Below are 21,403 nucleotides of genomic sequence, written 5' to 3'. Positions count from 1 at the left end.
AATATAACACAGAGTCGGCCAACAAAACAATCAACGCCCCACCTGGTTGATTACGTTCTTCCAACGATTGATAAATTTGAGAGAGACAAAACATAGACACGGGGACACACAAGCAGAGAGAGAGACAACACAGAAACACACAGAGAGAGACACACAACATAGACACACAGACAGACACACAGAGAGAGACAACACAGAGACACACAGAGTAACACACAGCATAGACACACAGACACACAAGCAGAGAGACTCACACAGAGACAAACAGAGAGAGACACACACAACATAGACACACAGACAGACACACAAGCAGAGAGAAACTCACAAAGAGACACACAGGGAGTGACACAACATAGACAGACAGACACACAGAGAGAGACTCACACAGAGACAAACAGAGAGAGACACACAACATAGACACAGAGACAGACACACAAGCAGAGAGAGACTCACACAGAGACACACAACATAGACACACAGACAGACACACAGGCAGAGAGAGACAACACAGAGACAAACAGAGAGAGACACACAGAGACACACAGAGCGACACACACAACATAGACACACAGACAGACACACAAGCAGAGAGAGACTCACACAGAGACACAGAGAGTGACACACAACATAGACACAGAGACAGACACACAAGCAGAGAGAGAGACTCACACAGAGACAAACAGAGAGTGACACACAACATAGACAGACAGACACACACAGAGAGAGACTCACACAGAGACAGAGAGAGACAATTTAATAGCTCTTAAAACCCCTCCCACCGCTCCTGCAGTCTAAACACAACAAGACTCCCAAGTCCTCTGGTGACATCAAAAATGATTTAATAACGAGACGATCAAACGAGCCACAGAGCGAAGCCTCGGCCCTACGCGTTGGGCCTTGCGTGGCCCATTAATGGGCACTCGACTCGAATGTGCGGACGTTTCATTGACTGAACGCAACATTGAAAGCAGCCTTGAGAATCTTCACTTGAAGCTTTCGTGGCAACTGCAGGGATCCACGCTCTCAAAGTCATCACGTGGTAGGTGTATAAAATACATCACCACGTTTCCATCGCGACACAAGCGACCGTCATCAGGCGGAACAGGTACAGTTCAACTGATGGGGGGGTCGCTTGTGTTGCGACAGAAACGTCGTGATTTATTTTATTTTGTCCCTACGTCACTTGACCGAAAGAACCTTGAAGAATGTTCTTGGTTCTTTCGGTAAAGTCACTACGTAGAAGGGAAACAATAAAATAATAAAAATATAAAACAATAAAAATTCTCACGACGTTTCGACTACGACACAAGAAGCAATCATCATCAGGTGTGAAAACCACAGCAAGAAATTTTTTAAAAAGTGGAGTTTTTTTTAACGTTAGCACCACGGAGAGCGATTTGGCAGTTGTTCAAATGGACGAGTCCATCTATGTTCGGAAAAGAGGAGGGGGGAGAGGAAGAGAATGGAATGCGGTCTGAACAACTGCCAAATCGCTCTCCGTGGTGCTATGTGGTTTTCACACCTGATGATGATTGCTCGTGTTGCAGTCGAAACGTTGTGAGAATTTTATTGTTTTATATTTTATTTATTTTATTGTTTCCCTTCTACGTGGTGGTGACTTTACCGAAAGAACCAAGAATATGAATCCCTGCAGTCACGAAAGCTTTAAATCAAAACCTTGAAGGATGTTTTACAACGTCCGTGTTTTAAACGCGCAAAATAATCACGTTTCCCCAACTTAACACATTCTCAGGAAGCTGTGTGTATATATATTTAGTTTACACTACGCGCGACGATGTTCAACGCAGCAGCCGCTTAAAAACTCTGGGTTAAGAGCGGCAAAGCCAGAAACTCGGTGCAGGCGGACGCTGCTGCTGGAGCTGAATGAACGAGCGAGCGTCGCAGCCGAGGACGGATTCGACCTTTTCAACATTTCCGAGCAGCGATTCTAAATTTGCCCGCGACCAATCTCCCGCGGGGGGAACTGCTCCGGCGTTCTCTTCGCCAAGTGCCGAGTCCAACACAAACCCCCGTGGGACGAGGCGCGCCGAGGGGCCCTAATCCAGCAGCGGGTTAACGAGTCCCCGAAAATTATCTCTCACGCGACCGATGGAAAAATAACCTGGCACTTCTTAGAAACAAAAGCGGCGAGGAACACACAAAGCCGTCCACACACAGCCCCAAAGATCCCCCAGCCACCGCCGTGTAGCCTTAACAGACTGTTGGGGCAAGTGCTGTTAGCGAGTAGCAGCAGCTATGATGATCCCCCCCGTGTAGCCTTAACAGACTGTTGGGGCAAGTGCTGTTAGCGATTAGCAGCAGCTATGAAGGCTACCGGCACTGTGGCACACGAGGGTGGGGGGGGGGTGGGGTGGTCAACACCACGCACAGCCGCCTTTGTCTCCCCAGTGGCGATGTCTTTACATATCGCAGCGGGCACTCATTCGAGGCCAAGTCGACCTAGGGGAGGCCCAGGACCGGTTGTTCAGATGATCGCAATCACTGTGGCGTTGGCCGTGAGCAGGAATGGAACTCGGCTGATCACCGGCGTTGGTAGCGCTGACCGCTCCACCAACCCCCCACCGCTCCCCACCACCGACAAAGAGCGGCCACCGTGGAACGCGACAATTAAATTTTTGATGACATCACCATTGCAATAAGTGCTCCATGGGGCTATTATTGCACACGCTGTGTATGAACTCACTCTGTCTGTTGTTGTTGTAGTATCATCAAATATAGTAACTCAATCTTAACCCACTTACCAATGTGGTATACTTATGTCATAATGATGACAACACTGTATTCTAGCGTAAAAAATATATTTTCCAACAATCTTTTTTTAACACGTTATGTTTCGTCTTGGGTGTAATTGTCCACGCTCAACTGACGTCGTTGGCTGTAAATCTCCACGGTCCCCTTACGTCGTGGCCAAGCCTCGGGGCCACTTCCTGGAGTCGTGGAGTTATTCCGTTACCAGTAGGGTACATTTCATTAAAGAGTGTTTTAAAAAAAAAAGTATTTTAAAATATTACTTATTAATGTAATAACTCACAAACGTAAAAATGTTTACGCACGTGAACTCTGCGTAACATTCCAGTTCCAGTAAAGATTTACAGAACGTAACTTCTTCACTTCAAGTCTAGCACCAAACGCCTTACAATCACCGCAACTCTTTAACCCTTCCGCCCATTGCAATAAGCGATCCACAGAGTTACACGTGTAACAGCTTTACATGTGTAACAGCTTACACATATACACGTGTAAGCTGTTACACGTGTAACAGCTTACACGTGTATATGTGCATGTACATTCACTTCGTCACTTCCCAAGTCTGACATTGCACACGTTAAAATCAACGCACTCTTATTAACGCTTTCCCATGCCACCCATTGCATTGTCCCACAGAGTTATAAATGTAATAACTCACACATGTAAGTACGCCTTAAAATCACCGCAATCTTTGACCCTTCCACCCGTTGCAATAAGCGCTCCACAGAGTTCTAAATGTAATAGCTCCCAAATGTAGAAACTGTTAACGTGTGTAACCTATGCGTACCATCCGGTTAAAGTAAAGATTACAGAACAGTCTTAAAACTTTACTTCCTTCACTTTCCAAGTCTGACATCGTACGCCTTCAAAACCACCACACTGATAATTATCAATGAACCCTTTTACATTCCGGAAACCCCCCAAAAAAAAGGCTGCTCTATGGGTGGAGGCCGGTGGCCAAGTGAAATTGCCCTCCCCGTGCCTCCCTGTGCGGAAAAAACGAACGCCGAACGCTCGCCAGCGACCGGCTTATGCCTCGGTACGGGAGAGGGGATGGGTGAATCAACGAACTCGCCCCAACGGTCGAAGCCACGGGCGGTCGGGATCCCCGGCGGTCGTTTCTCTCTCCTCCTCCTTCGCCCGGCCGTCCGCCTAAACCATGAAGGCCCGGAGCGACGTCTGCACGGCGACGCGGCACACAGGACACCGGCTCAGGGAGAGGGCGCAGTGGCCGCACGTGGCCACGTGTCCGCACGGCACGAACATCGTGGACACCTCGCGCTCCATGCACACCTTGCAGGACAGCCGCTCTTCCAGCTTGTCCAGAAGCTCCTCAGTCGATGGCGCTGCTGTGGACGAAGCGCGCGCAGACGCACGCGGAGACACACGCGGAGACACACAGAGACACACAGACACACAGAGACACACAGAGACACACAGAGACGCACAGAGACACACAGAGACACACAGAGACGCACAGAGACACACAGAGACGCACAGAGACACACAGAGACACACGCGCGCACGCACAGACGCAAGCGCACACACACACAGACGCACACACAGAGACACACCCGCACACACTTTCAGCGGTTTCAAAAAGTGATGGTCGATCATCACCAGACTGCTTACATATGGGGCGCAAAGTTGGCGAGATGTTGACCACCTCGTCTGGTATACATGAGGTCGTGACTCTCACCTGTATCAGACTCTCACCTGGCTCAGACTTTCACCTGTATCAGACTCTCATCTGTATCAGACTCTCACCTGTATCAGACTCTCACCTGTATCAGACCCTCACCTGTATCAGACCCTCACCTGTATCAGACTCTCACCTGTATCAGACTCTCACCTGTATCAGACCCTCACCTGTATCAGACTCTCACCTGTATCAGACCCTCACCTGTATCAGACTCTCACCTGTATCAGTCTCTCACCTGTATCAGACCCTCACCTGTATCAGACCCTCACCTGTATCAGACTCTCACCTGTATCAGACCCTCACCTGTATCAGGTGAGGGTCTGATACAGTGCGCAGGGATCCGCCGTCTTACCGTGCTCAATCTCCGTGGTTGTACTCTGCGGCGTCTGACCCGGTAGCGGAGCCTTTAAACCGACAAATAAAGATGAACATCGTCGCGTGTAAGAATCATCGCCGGTGTCACGCAGAAGAACCGACAAAAATGGATAAGTTACGCAAGCGACGACCGCTCGCGTTAAAAACGATCGCGACTTTTTGCACCGTTACTCTGCGCTCGATTTGCAATCGGCGTGTCGGCAAACCAAACGGAACGACAAGAGCCGGCTCTCGATTGTCGCCGCTAACGACGGGGGGCAGGGCAGCTGCAGACGGCTCAAAATCGCGCAGCATCCAAAAAGATAAAATTAAAAAAATTCCGTGGATCTCTATGCCAAAAACACCGATTATCCCCATAGTTATATATAGTTATAGAGTACATTTAATCTGGCCGTCGCCTGATGAAGCTCGTTGTTGTTGTAATTACTGGTGAAACGTCATACTCAGATTCTAAATGTTGTGGCTTGGCTCTCCAACACACCGGTGTGAGCTGTACTAGTATTATACACTATACACTACTATACACTATTATACACTATACACTACTACACTACTATACACTACTACACTACTATACACTACTATACACTATTATACACTACTATACACTACTATACACTACTACACTATACACTACTATACACTACTATACACTATTATACACTACTATACACTACTATACTATACACTACTATACACTACTACACTACTATACACTACTACACTATACACTACTATACACTACTACACTACTATACACTACTACACTATACACTACTATACAATACTATACTATACACTACTATACTATACACTACACTACTATACACTACTACACTACTATACACTACTATACATACACTACTATACACTACACTATACACTACTATACTATACACTACTACACTATACACTATATACTACTATACTATACACTACACTACTATACACTACACTATACACTACTATATTATACACTATACTATACACTACTATACTATACTACTATACTATACACTACACTACTATACACTACTACACTATACATTACTATACTATACACTACACTATACACTACACTACTATACACTACTACACTATACATTACTATACTATACACTACACTATACACTACACTACTATACACTACACTATACACTACACTACTATACACTACACTATACACTACTATACACTACACTATACACTACTATACACTACACTATACACTACACTACTATACACTACTATACACTACACTATACACTACACTACTATACACTACACTATACACTACACTATACACTACACTACTATACACTACACTATACACTACACTATACACTACACTACTATACACTACACTATACACTACACTACACTATACACTACACTATACACTACTATACTATACACACTACTATATTTACAATGAGCATATTGGTAATAAAACCACATTATTTTTGTATTTTTACCCCTGAATGATGAACAACATTTCAAGCTGCCTGCGAAGTTTAAGTTTAAGTCTATTTGTGTTCAAGACCCCTGATAAACTCCATCAAGAGACGAGGATAGTCTCGTCTGTTCAACGACCGGAGTTGACCAAGGTCAACGTTAAAAAACGAAACAAAAAATCGTACGTGCGGCGTGTTCGCACGCCGGCGTTAAACTCGATTTTCCTGCGAAACCAAAAGTTGGCGAGAAAATGTTTTGTTACCGGCGGCCGCATCGACCCGCGGACGAAAGCTTCCCCCTTCTGTCGTCCAACAAACGCGCAGCTGTTCAGCAAACGACGCGGGAAGAGGGGGGGGTCATTACGTTATGCCGGCTGGGTATAATGTGGTGGATGTATTGGGGAGCACATCACCATCATTATTATTATTATTTATATTATGATCTTATAGTGAGATGGTTGTATTGGGGAACACATTATATTTATTATTTTATCGCGTTTATTATGATTTTGTTATTATCTTATAATGCGTTGGATGTATCGGGGAACACATCATTATTATATAATGCGATGGATGTGTTGGGGAACACATAATTAGTGAATATTTACAGTGAGGGAAAAAAGTATTTGATCCCCTGCTGATTTTGTACGTTTGCCCACTGACAAAGAAATGATCAGTCTATAATTTTAATGGTAGGTTTATTTGAACAGTGAGAGACAGAATAACAACAAAAAATCCAGAAAAACGTATGTCAAAAATGTTATAAATTGATTTGCATTTTAATGAGGGAAATAAGTATTTGACCCCTCTGCAAAACATGACTTAGTACTTGGTGGCAAAAACCCTTGTTGGCAATCACAGAGGTCAGACGTTTCTTGTAGTTGGCCACCAGGTTTGCACACATCTCAGGAGGGATTTTGTCCCACTCCTCTTTGCAGATCTTCTCCAAGTCATTAAGGTTTCGAGGCTGACGTTTGGCAACTCGAACCTTCAGCTCCCTCCACAGATTTTCTATGGGATTAAGGTCTGGAGACTGGCTAGGCCACTCCAGGTCCTTAATGTGCTTCTTCTTGAGCCACTCCTTTGTTGCCTTGGCCGTGTGTTTTGGGTCATTGTCATGCTGGAATACCCATCCACAACCCATTTTCAATGCCCTGGCTGAGGGAAGGAGGTTCTCACCCAAGATTTGATGGTACATGGCCCCGTCCATCGTCCCTTTGATGCGGTGAAGTTGTCCTGTCCCCTTAGCAGAAAAACACCCCCAAAGCATAATGTTTCCACCTCCATGTTTAACGGTGGGGATGGTGTTCTTGGGGTCATAGGCAGCATTCCTCCTCCTCCAAACATGGCATGTTGAGTTGATGCCAAAGAGCTCCATTTTGGTCTCATCTGACCACAACACTTTCACCCAGTTGTCCTCTGAATCATTCAGATGTTCATTGGCAAACTTCAGACGGGCATGTATATGTGCTTTCTTGAGCAGGGGGACCTTGCGGGCACTGCAGGATTTCAGTCCTTCACGAGGTAGTGCAGGGGTCGGGAACCTTTTTGACTAAGAGAGCCATGAAAGCAAAAAATTTGGAAATTTATTTCAGTGAGAGCCATATAATATATTTTAAAAGTGAATTCAACTAAATGTCAGTATAATAAGCCTCTGAATTTATTCTTTTAAATAATGTTGTTATAACACTCACCATTAATGCGACTTCTGGTGCTGCATGGATTTGCTGATGTCTTTGTAGTCGGGTTGGTACTTGGTGAGGTTAAGCTTCATGCAAGCGTTGAGGCTTTCATCCGTTAAACGTGATCGTAGGTTGGACTTGATGTTTTTAAGATGTGAGAATGACTGCTCACATGCATACGTAGGCCAGTATCATCCAATTAAAATAATGGACAATTGCTCCTGCAGCCATGAACAGGACATGCGCAGTGAAAAATTGATGGATGGATTAAAACAAGTGAGAATATTTTGTTTTATCTGCGAGCCATATGCAATCATCAAAAGAGCCACATCTGGCTCGCGAGCCATAGGTTCCCGACCCCTGAGGTAGTGTGTTACCAATTGTTTTCTTGGTGACTATGGTCCCTCTGCCTTGAGATCATTGACAAGATCCTCCCGTGTAGTTCTGGGCTGATTCCTCACCGTTCTCATGATCATTGCAACTCCACGAGGTGAGATCTTGCATGGAGCCCCATGCCGAGGGAGATTGACAGTTCTTTTGTGTTTTTTCCATTTGCGAATAATCGCACAAACTGTTGTCACCTTCTGACCAAGCTGCTTGGCAATGGTCTTGTAGCCCATTCCAGCCTTGTGTAGGTCTACAATCTTGTCCCTGACATCCTTGGAGAGCTCTTTGGTCTTGGCCATGGTGGAGAGTTTGGAATTTGATTGATTGATTGATTGCTTCTGTGGACAGGTGTCTTTTATACAGGTAACGAGCTGAGATTAGGAGCACACTCTTAAAGAGTGTACTCCTAATCTCAGCTCCTAATCTCAGCTTGTTACCTGCATAAAAGAAACCTGGGAGCCAGAAATCTTTCTGATTGAGAGGGGGTCAAATACTTTTTTCCCTCATTAAAATGCAAATCAATTTATAACATTTTTGACATGCGTTTTTCTGGATTTTGTTGTTGTTATTCTGTCTCTCACTTTTCAAATAAACCTACCATTAAAATTATAGACTGATCATTTCTTTGTCAGTGGGCAAACGTACAAAATCAGCAGGGGATCAAATACTTTTTTCCCTCACTGTATATATATACATTTCACGGGAGCAGCAGGTGCCAAACGCCTCACCTGGGAAACCACTTTGCGTGCTCATGCCAAGCGCTGTCTCCCAGCGCCCACTCTTGTAGATGACCGTCGCAGCTGAAGCACCTCACAAGATCTCCGTGACCTACTCAAAATAGAAAACACGTTACAGGGACCTCTCCCCTACATATCGACACTGTCAACTTTTCAGAGATAAACAAACCCATCCAGTTGCCCGTTCGGACCGAGAGTCGTAAGTTCAACCGCCTCACAATAGATGGAGGTGGTGGCATCAACATCTGCAGAACGTGAAGAACCAGTGGCATTTACATCTACAGAACGTGAAGAACCAGTGGCATTTACATCTACAGAATGTGAAGAACCAGTGGCATCAACATCTGCAGAACGTGAAGAACCAGTGGCATTTACAGCTACAGAACGTGAAGAACCAGTGGCATTTACAGCTACAGAACATGAAGAACCAGTGGCATCAACATCTGCAGAACATGAAGAACCAGCGTCATCTACATCTACAGAACGTGAAGAACCAGCGTCATCTACATCTACAGAACGTGAAGAACCAGTTGCATCTACATCTGCAGAATACGAAAATCCAGTGGCATCTACATCTACAGAACGTGAATAACCAGCGTCATCTACATCTACAGAACGTGAAGAACCAGTGGCATCTATATCTACAGAACGTGAAGAACCAGCGGCATCTACAGCTACAGAACGTGAAGAACCAGCGGCATCTACATCTACAGAACGTGAAGAACCAGCGGCATCTACATCTACAGAACGTGAAGAACCAGTTGTATCTACATCTACAGAATACGAAAAACCAGTGGCATCTACATCTACAGAACGTGAAGAACCAGCGTCATCTACATCTACAGAACGTGAAGAACCAGTGGCATCTACATCTACAGAACGTGAAAAACCAGCGTCATCTACATCTACAGAACGTGAAGAACCAGTGGCATCTACATCTACAGAACGTGAAGAACCAGCGGCATCTACAGCTACAGAACGTGAAGAACCAACGGCATCTACATCTACAGAACGTGAAGAACCAGCGGCATCTACATCTACAGAACGTGAAGAACCAGTGGCATCTACATCTACAGAACGTGAAGAACCAGCGTCATCTACATCTACAGAACGTGAAGAACCAGCGGCATCTACATCTACAGAACGTGAAGAACCAGTGGCATCTACATCTACAGAACGTGACGAACCAGTGGCATCTACATCTACAGAACGTGAAGAACCAGCGGCATCTACATCTACAGAACGTGAAGAACCAGTGTCATCTACATCTACAGAACGTGAAGAACCAGCGTCATCTACATCTGCATGAGATTATACAACTTGTAAAGGCCTTCCCCGTGTTTCGTGTACGCACTCTACAACACGCTTGGAACCGACAGGACTTCGCACTCCTATCGTGTTTTTGTAAACTGTTCGTTGCCGTGACGTTCTTACCCCCCATGCCCCGACTGGACATCATGCGAAAAAGAGCTTCACAGCTCAATGGATTCCTCCAGTATAGATAAATATTCTGATTCTGACCTCCCTCAGGTGTTTGACCAAAACTATTAACCAACATTGAAACTATTTTATGATACTAGGTGTTAGGACCATTGAGTTGCTATTCAGCTCTTTTTCAGAGGCGACCACCTGGCATTCACAAACGATAGCTCAACGAAGTGGCTTATCGCATGATAATTTAAACGCAGCCAAATTCTCTAAACGCGTGTTTCTAAATGTGCGAGGAAAAAAACCGGAGGACCGGCAGAAAAAATCCACGCGACCACGGGGAGGCACGAAAATTCCAAATACGCATCAGGCGTCAGGATGGAACCCACCACCTCCTGCCTTCCAGGCGAGGTAGTCAACATCTCCGAGCCACCGTGGCGCTTGCCCCCCAAAGAGCCGCCCCTCCCCCCACAAAACGGGGACGACTACAGCACCGGGGAAGGCCTCCACCCACTTCTACGTAGCAGCAGCAGCAGCGGCAGCAGCAGCACAAACCGTACCGGAATAGTAGAAGCCTGCGTAGGCCAGCTCATGCGGGGACACATTGGCGGTGTACGGCCAGCTCGCGAAAGATCTGATTCGCGCCCCGAACGAACGCATCTCTGGACACAGTGCGGAGTCGGGGCCATCCTGAGTGGCCTGCGGCAACGGGGCCTGCGGGGAAAAGGCACCACCCAGAAACAAACGCAACGACGACAATGGTGACGACGATGACGACTGTGACGACAGCGTCAATGGCGACGACGGTGATGCAGTGAGCTCATCGAATTGTCCCCGCCCTTTGGAACGGCTCCCCAGGAAGCCGTGAGGGCATTGGAATCGTTTTTTTTTAAACGACATCTTCGAAACAAAACCTTTTTAGACTGACCTAAAAAGGTTAAGTCATTTACATGACTTAATACGATTACATCTCCATAACTAGCATAACCTATGCGCATAATTACATCAATTAACATTATTTCGGATAATTACGCATTTTTCCAAATTTTATTTCATTTTTATCATTTTTATTAAAATTTTCAAGACCCGGCATATACAACAGGTGGGGGAATTTATAGAGAAGATAACATTACAGTAGAATCTTGATTTGAATTACAGTAGACTCTGGATGATCCGTGCGCGGTTTATTCGATTTGCAGATGAACCGCACACCTGCGATTTTGACAGAGATTAAGAACTCGTGGATATTCCCCTGAAGTCCAAATAATCTAAAAACAGTTTATACAACATTGGTTAATTCTTGGACGTTTTTATTACAAGTCACGCGGCGCTTAAACCGAACAAATACGTTGCCTCGGTTAATCCGAAATCCACGTGACCGCCTCTACGGCACGGCAGCTGCAACGTCTTTACAACGGTGGGCAGAGTTTAATTGATTTTGTTGCCGTGGCTCTGCTGTCAAATGAGCGAGCCGACTCTTCAGCGCGGGGAGCGGGAAAGTCTCATCATTGAACATGGTTATAGGCACAAAGCATTGAAGAACTGAGACTCATCTACAAGGGCGCAGCGGTAGCCAGGAGATGTCAACGACCTCGCCTGGTATGCAGGAGGTCATGGGCTCGAAACCCGACCCTGACACCTGCTTCTGCCTATTTGGAGTTTCCGTGTCTCTCTCTCTCTGTTCCCCCCGTGGTCACCACGTGCGAGGGTATTCGGCAAATATAAATGTCCACGCAACGATGCTGAGCCCGCTTCGCTGAGCAACGTCGCTGCTTTGCGTGACGGAGAGGGTCGGCATCTGAAACAAATAGCTACATCATCGCAGCGCTGAGTAGGGCCCTCGCCAGGTCAAGAATAACTGTGTTAGCACAGGGTGCTTACAAAGAAATGTTCACACTTGTTTTTGGACTATCGTTTTTTAATATAACACGAATCTGACCGCGAATGCGCGTCAATGGATTCAACGAGCCAAAGGGTCTCCGCTCGTTCGCCATCGTCGTCTAAACACGCCTAGAATTATCTCCAATCGGTACCCAGAACCCCGAGGCACATCTCTTCGTGCCAATCGTTGCAAATTCTCAGCGGCACCCCGCACTAGTTTTAGGAAAGACCCGGCCTCGCCCCCCCAAAACAAGCGTCAGGACGTCACCGGCGCCGTCGCTGGCGTCACCCACCGCGCGAGCGCAGGCGGGGAAGTGCCTGGCGTGCTCCCGAGCGGGGTCGTCCCCCTCCTCCCAGCGATGCATCATCCCGCCGCAGCGGAAGCAGGCCACCAGGTCGCTGAAGCCCATGCGGTAGAGTCCGGCCCGCGCCAAGTCCGCGGGCCGCACGGGGGACGACCGGGGCCACCCCTTGGAGAACGACAGCAGCCTGGCCGATTCTCTCAGCATCTTCGAGGCCGACGGTCGCGGGATCCGGTCGAAGCGGGGCATCGGGGGGGCAGAGCGTCTCGCCGCCGCCGACGCCCTGCGGGAGGCCCGAAAGTCTACGACGTTTGGCATCGACCCGGCGGAAAAATACGGGGCAATTTGGGGTGAAAAGAATGCTTTTGCGAGGGACGAGTCCGCCCGGGGGTCTCTTGTTAAAGATCGCTCAAGAAACGTCGAGGCCTTCTCCTCCTTTCAAGGCGTCGAAGAGATCCCGGGGCTCGTAGCTCAACGGGTAGTTTAAAAACCGGCGATGGGAAATGGCACGACCCCTGTTGTCACCCTCGACGGCTCCTGAATGCGGGAACAAAAATGTTCGGGCGGCAAGCGTCATTAAAAACGGACATCTTTTAGTGATATTCTTAGCTCTTTCGGTAAAGTCACGTTGAAGGCAAACAATAAAATAATAAAATACATATAAAACAATAAAAATTCTCACGACGTTTCGACCATAACACAAACGGTCGTTATGTTATGGTCGAAACGTCGTGATAATTTTTATTGTTTTGTATATATATTTTATTATTTTATTGTTTCCCTTCAACGTGACTTTGCCGAAAGAGCTAAGAATATGAATTACTGCAGTCACGAAAGCTTTAAATCAAAATAAAATATTTAAGTGACTTGAAATGTTTGGTTTAAACAATTCATCCATACACAAAGGCTTTTTGTGGGTTAGATTGCGTAAATATATTAATGTTAAACCCGCCACCACCCGACACGGCCAACTGGTAAGGGTTGTCACGTAAACAGAACATTGGTCGCCAAAAGCCTACGTGTTAAGAATTAAACAGTTCAGTCTGTCACTTCTGACAAACTCATGCACAGCAATAAAAGGGGGCACACACAGTCTGGATGGTCCTGTACCAAACGGAGTTTCGAGAGTTATCTGGTGTGAGAAAAACCAACACTACCCATAGACTCAGCACTGCACCATAGACTCAACACTACCCAAAGACTCAACACTAACCATAGACTCAACACTGCCCATAGACTCAACAGTGCCCATAGACTCAACACTACCCATAGACTCAACACTGTACCATGGACTCAGCACTGCACCATAGACTCAACACTGCCCGATAGACTCAACACTACCCAAAGACTCAACACTGCCCATAGACTCAAAACTGCCCATAGACTCAACACTGCACCATAGACTCAACACTGCCCATAGACTCAGCACTGCACCATACATTCAACACTGCATCATAGACTCAGCACTGTACCATAGACTCAACACTGCACCATAGACTCAACACTGCCCATAGACTCAACACTGCACCATAGACTCAACACTGCCCATAGACTCAACACTGCACCATAGACTCAACACTGCCCATAGACTCAACACTACACCATAGACTCAACACTGCACCATAGACTCAACACTACACCATAGACTCAACACTACACGATAGATTTCGATTTAAAGCTGTCGTGACTGCAGGGATTAATCTTCTTGGTTCTTTAGGTAAAATCACGTCGGTTCTAAACTAATTGTATTTTTACGGTGACCTCAGACCGCAGCTCTTTTGCTGGCACCGCCTCTTAACACCTCTCACAGCACGGTTAACGTTGTGGTTTGTAACGTGGAGTATAACAGCGCCTCGTGGCTGTTTCTCTCCCCCCCCTCCTCCGTCCCGAGGAGCGCGGTACGACACAGACACATAGACTCACACAGAGACACATAGACTCACACAGAGACCCATAGACTCACTCAGAGACCCACAGACTCACACAGAGACCCACAGACTCGCACAGAGATCCACAGACACACACATAGACCCATAGACTCACACAGAGACCCATAAACTCACACAGAGACCCATGGACTCACACAGAGACCCATAGACTTACACAGAGACCCACAGACTCACACAGAGACCCATATACTCACACATAGACCCATAGACTCACACAGAGACCCATGAACTCACACAGAGACCCATAGACTCACACAGAGACCCATAGACTTACACAGAAACCCACAGACTCACACAGAGACCCATATACTCACACAGAGACCCATAGATTCACTCAGAGACCCATAGACTCACACAGAGACCCACACACTCACACAGAGGCCCATAGACTCACTCAGAGACCCATAGACTCACACAGAGACCCATAGACTCACACATAGAGCCATAGACTCACACAGAGACCCACAGACTCACACAGAGACCATAGACTCACACATAGACCCATAGACTAACACAGAGACCCATAAACTCACACAGAGACCCATAGACTCACACAGAGACCCATAGACTCACACAGAGACCCATAGACTCACACAGAGACACATAGACTCACACAGAGACCCATAGACTCACACAGAGACACATAGACTCACACAGAGACCCATAGACTCACACAGAGACCCACAGACTCACACAGAGACCCCTAAACTCACACAGAGACCCATAGACTTACACAGAGACCCACAGACTCACACAGAGACCCATAGACGCACACAGAGACCCACAGACTCACGCAGAGACCCACAGACTCACACAGAGACCCACAGACTCGCACAGAGATCCACAGACTCACACAGAGACCCATAGACTCACACAGAGACCCATAGACTCACACAGAGACCCATAGACTCACACAGAGACCCACAGACTCACACAGAGACCCATAGACTCACACAGAGAACCATAGACTCACACAGAGACCCACAGACTCACACAGAGACCGACAGACTCACACAGAGACCCACAGACTCACACAGAGACACATAGACTCACACAGAGATGCATAGACTCACACAGAGACCCATAGACTCACACATAGACCCATAGACTCACACAGAGACCCACAGACTCACACAGAGACCCACAGACTCACACAGAGACCCATAGACTCACACAGAGACCCATAGACTCACACAGAGACCCATAGACTCACACAGAGACACATAGACTCACACAGAGACCCATAGACTCACACAGAGACACATAGACTCACACAGAGACCCATAGACTCACACAGAGACCCACAGACTCACACAGAGACCCCTAAACTCACACAGAGACCCAAAGACTTACACAGAGACCCACAGACTCACACAGAGCCCCATAGACTCACACAGAGACCCACAGACTCACGCAGAGACTCACAGACTCACACAGAGACCCACAGACTCACACAGAGATCCACAGACTCACACAGAGACCCATAGACTCACACGGAGACCCATAGACTCACACAGAGACCCATAGACTCACACAGAGACCCATAGACTCACACAGAGACCCATAGACTCACACAGAGACACATAGACTCACACAGAGACCCATAGACTCACACAGAAACCCACAGACTCACACAGAGACCCATAGAATCACACAGAGACCCACAGACTCACACAGAGACCCACAGACTCGCACAGAGATCCACAGACTCACACAGAGACCCATAGACTAACACAGAGACCCATAAACTCACACAGAGACCCATAGACTCACACAGAGACCCATAGACTCACACAGAGACACATAGACTCACACATAGACCCATAGACTCACACAGAGACCCATAGACTAACACAGAGACCCATAGACTCACACAGAGACCCACAGACTCACACAGAGACCCATAGACTCACACAGAGACCCACAGACTCACACAGAGACCCATAGACTCACACAGAGACCCATAGACTCACACAGAGTGCCACAGACTCACACAGAGACCGACAGACTCACACAGAGACCCACAGACTCACACAGAGACCCATAGACTCACACAGAGACCCATAGACTCACACAGAGACCCATAGACTCACACAGAGACCCACAGACTCACGCAGAGACCCACAGACTCACACAGAGACCCACAGACTCGCACAGAGATCCACAGACTCACACAGAGACCCATAGACTCACACGGAGACCCATAGACTCACACAGAGACCCATAGACTCACACAGAGACCCATAGACTCACACAGAGACACATAGACTCACACAGAGACCCATAGACTCACACAGAGACACATAGACTCACACAGAGACCCATAGACTCACACAGAGACCCACAGACTCACACAGAGACCCATAGAATCACACAGAGACCCACAGACTCACACAGAGACCCACAGACTCGCACAGAGATCCACAGACTCACACAGAGACCCATAGACTAACACAGAGACCCATAAACTCACACAGAGACCCATAGACTCACACAGAGACCCATAGACTCACACAGAGACCCATAGACTCACACAGAGACACATAGACTCACACAGAGACCCATAGACTCACACAGAGACACATCGACTCAAACAGAGACCCATAGACTCACACAGAGACACATAGACTCACACAGAGACCCATAGACTCACACAGAGACACATAGAATCACACAGAGACCCATAGACTCACATAGAGACCCACAGACTCACACAGAGACCCATAGACTCACACAGAGACCCACAGACTCACACAGAGACCCACAGACTCGCACAGAGATCCACAGACTCACACATAGACCCATAGACTCACACAGAGACCCATAAACTCACACAGAGACCCATAGACTCACACAGAGACCCATAGACTCACACAGAGACCCACAGACTCGCACAGAGATCCACAGACTCACACAGAGACCCATAGACTCACACAGAGACCCATAGACTCACACAGAGACCCATAGACTCACACAGAGACCCACAGACTCACACAGAGACCCATAGACTCACACAGAGAACCATAGACTCACACAGAGACACACAGACTCACACAGAGACCGACAGACTCACACAGAGACCCACAGACTCACACAGAGACCCATAGACTCACACAGAGACCCATAGACTCACACAGAGACCCATAGACTCACACAGAGACCCATAGACTCACACAGAGACCGACAGACTCACACAGAGACCCACAGACTCACACAGAGACCCATAGACGCACACAGAGACCCACAGACTCACACAGAGACCCACAGACTCGCACAGAGATCAACAGACTCACACAGAGACCCATAGACTCACACAGAGACCCATAGACTCACACAGAGACCCATAGACTCACACAGAGACCCACAGACTCACACAGAGACCCATAGACTCACACAGAGAACCATAGACTCACACAGAGACCCACAGACTCACACAGAGACCGACAGACTCACACAGAGACCCACAGACTCACACAGAGACACATAGACTCACACAGAGACGCATAGACTCACACAGAGACCCATAGACTCACACATAGACCCATAGACTCACACAGAGACCCATAGACTCACACAGAGACCCATAGACTCACACAGAGTCCCACAGACTCACACAGAGACCCACAGACTCACACAGAAACCCATAGACTCACACAGAGACCCATAGACTCACACAGATACCCATAGACTCACACAGAGACACATAGACTCACACAGAGACCCATAGACTCACACAGAGACACATAGACTCACACAGAGACCCATAGACTCACACAGAGACCCACAGACTCACACAGAGACCCCTAAACTCACACAGAGACCCATAGACTTACACAGAGACCCACAGACTCACACAGAGCCCCATAGACTCACACAGAGACCCACAGACTCACGCAGAGACCCACAGACTCACACAGAGACCCACAGACTCACACAGAGATCCACAGACTCACACAGAGACCCATAGACTCACACGGAGACCCATAGACTCACACGGAGACCCATAGACTCACACAGAGACCCATAGACTCACACAGAGACACATAGACTCACACAGAGACCCATAGACTCACACAGAGACACATAGACTCACACAGAGACCCATAGACTCACACAGAGACCCACAGACTCACACAGAGACCCATAGAATCACACAGAGACCCACAGACTCACACAGAGACCCACAGACTCGCACAGAGATCCACAGACTCACACAGAGACCCATAGACTAACACAGAGACCCATAAACTCACACAGAGACCCATAGACTCACACAGAGACCCATAGACTCACACAGAGACACATAGACTTACACAGAGACCCATAGACTCACACAGAGACACATAGACTCAAACAGAGACCCATAGACTCACAGAGAGACACATAGACTCACACAGAGACCCATAGACTCACACAGAGACACATAGACTCACACAGAGACCCATAGACTCACACAGAGACACATAGACTCACACAGAGACCCATAGACTCACACAGAGACCCACAGACTCACACAGAGACCCCTAAACTCACACAGAGACCCATAGACTTACACAGAGACCCACAGACTCACACAGAGACCCATAGACTCACACAGAGACCCACAGACTCACGCAGAGACCCACAGACTCACACAGAGACCCACAGACTCGCACAGAGATCCACAGACTCACACAGAGACCCATAGACTCACACGGAGACCCATAGACTCACACAGAGACTCATAGACTCACACAGAGACCCATAGACTCACACAGAGACACATAGACTCACACAGAGACCCATAGACTCACACAGAGACACATAGACTCACACAGAGACCCATAGACTCACACAGAGACCCACAGACTCACACAGAGACCCATAGAATCACACAGAGACCCACAGACTCACACAGAGACCCACAGACTCGCACAGAGATCCACAGACTCACACAGAGACCCATAGACTAACACAGAGACCCATAAACTCACACAGAGACCCATAGACTCACACAGAGACCCATAGACTCACACAGAGACCCATAGACTCACACAGAGACACATAGACTCACACAGAGACCCATAGACTCACACAGAGACACATCGACTCAAACAGAGACCCATAGACTCACACAGAGACACATAGACTCACACAGAGACCCATAGACTCACACAGAGACACATAGACTCACACAGAGACCCATAGACTCACATAGAGACCCACAGACTCACACAGAGACCCATAGACTCACACAGAGACCCACAGACTCACACAGAGACCCACAGACTCGCACAGAGATCCACAGACTCACACATAGACCCATAGACTCACACAGAGACCCATAAACTCACACAGAGACCCATAGACTCACACAGAGACCCATAGACTCACACAGAGACCCACAGACTCGCACAGAGATCCACAGACTCACACAGAGACCCATAGACTCACACAGAGACCCATAGACTCACACAGAGACCCACAGACTCACACAGAGACCCATAGACTCACACAGAGAACCATAGACTCACACAGAGACACACAGACTCACACAGAGACCGACAGACTCACACAGAGACCCACAGACTCACACAGAGACCCATAGACTCACACAGAGACCCATAGACTCACACAGAGACCCATAGACTCACACAGAGACCCATAGACTCACACATAGACCCATAGACTCACACAGAGACCCATAGACTAACACAGAGACCCATAGACTCACACAGAGACCCACAGACTCACACAGAGACCCATAGACTCACACAGAGACCCACAGACTCACACAGAGACCCATAGACTCACACAGAGACCCATAGACTCACACAGAGTGCCACAGACTCACACAGAGACCGACAGACTCACACAGAGACCCACAGACTCACACAGAGACCCATAGACTCACACAGAGACCCATAGACTCACACAGAGACCCATAGACTCACACAGAGACCCATAGACTCACACAGAGACCCACAGACTCACACAGAGACCCATAGACTCACACAGAGACCCACAGACTCACACAGACCCACAGACTCGCACAGAGATCCACAGACTCACACATAGACCCATAGACTCACACAGAGACCCATAAACTCACACAGAGACCCATAGACTCACACAGAGACCCATAGACTCACACAGAGACCCACAGACTCACGCAGAGACCCATACACTCACACAGAGACCCACAGACTCACACAGAGACCCATAGAGTCACACAGAGACACATAGACTCACACAGAGACCCATAGACTCACACAGAGGCAATAGACCCACTCAGAGACCCATAGACTCACGCAGAGACCCATAGACTCACATAGAGACCCATAGACTCACTCAGAGACCCATAGACTCACACAGAGACCCTTAGACTCACACAGAGACCCATAGACTCACACAGAGACCCACAGACTCACACAGAGACACATAGCCTCACACAGAGACCCATAGACTCACACAGAGACCCATAGACTCACACAGAGACACATAGACTCACACAGAGACACATAGACTCACACAGAGACCCATAGACTCACACAGAGACCCATAGACTCACACAGAGACCCACAGACTCACACAGAGACCCACAGACTCACACAGAGACCCATAGACTCACTTAGAGACCCATAGACTCACACAGAGACCCATAAACTCACACAGAGACCCATAGACTCACACAGAGACCCATAGACTCACACAGAGACCCATAGACTCACACAGAGACACATAGACTCACACAGAGA

At 47.7% G+C, this 21,403-nt stretch overlaps 1 protein-coding gene across 3 annotated transcripts in view; it reads right to left on the bottom strand.

Moving 5' to 3' along the window:
• Positions 1-822: 822 nt before the first annotated feature.
• The window catches only part of LOC142921744 (baculoviral IAP repeat-containing protein 7-B-like), a 514,621-nt gene continuing 494,040 nt past the window's right edge, over positions 823-21,403 (bottom strand). Inside the window, exons 2-7 of one of the 3 annotated variants that reach the window (XM_076063065.1) lie at positions 12,709-13,254; positions 11,095-11,248; positions 9,098-9,197; positions 6,564-6,624; positions 4,824-4,875; positions 823-4,115 (exon numbers count right to left, since the gene is read on the bottom strand). In XM_076063065.1, coding sequence (XP_075919180.1) covers positions 3,922-4,115; positions 4,824-4,875; positions 6,564-6,624; positions 9,098-9,197; positions 11,095-11,248; positions 12,709-13,035 — 888 coding nt within the window. In that variant the 5' untranslated portion in view covers positions 13,036-13,254 and the 3' untranslated portion in view covers positions 823-3,921. Of the gene's footprint in view, positions 4,119-4,823; positions 4,876-6,563; positions 6,625-9,097; positions 9,198-11,094; positions 11,249-12,708; positions 13,255-21,403 lie in introns of all 3 variants that reach the window. The other 2 variants (XM_076063064.1, XM_076063066.1) reach the window with 2 other exon arrangements.

Source organism: Petromyzon marinus, unplaced genomic scaffold, assembly GCF_048934315.1.
Source record: "Petromyzon marinus isolate PM22_M1 ecotype Great Lakes invasive population unplaced genomic scaffold, UKy_Petmar_22M1.pri1.0 PM_G_Scaffold_89, whole genome shotgun sequence".
Classification (NCBI taxonomy): Eukaryota; Metazoa; Chordata; class Hyperoartia; order Petromyzontiformes; family Petromyzontidae; genus Petromyzon; species Petromyzon marinus.
The sequence above is the reverse complement of the archived record's forward strand: the minus strand, read 5'-3'. Positions and strand labels throughout refer to the sequence as shown.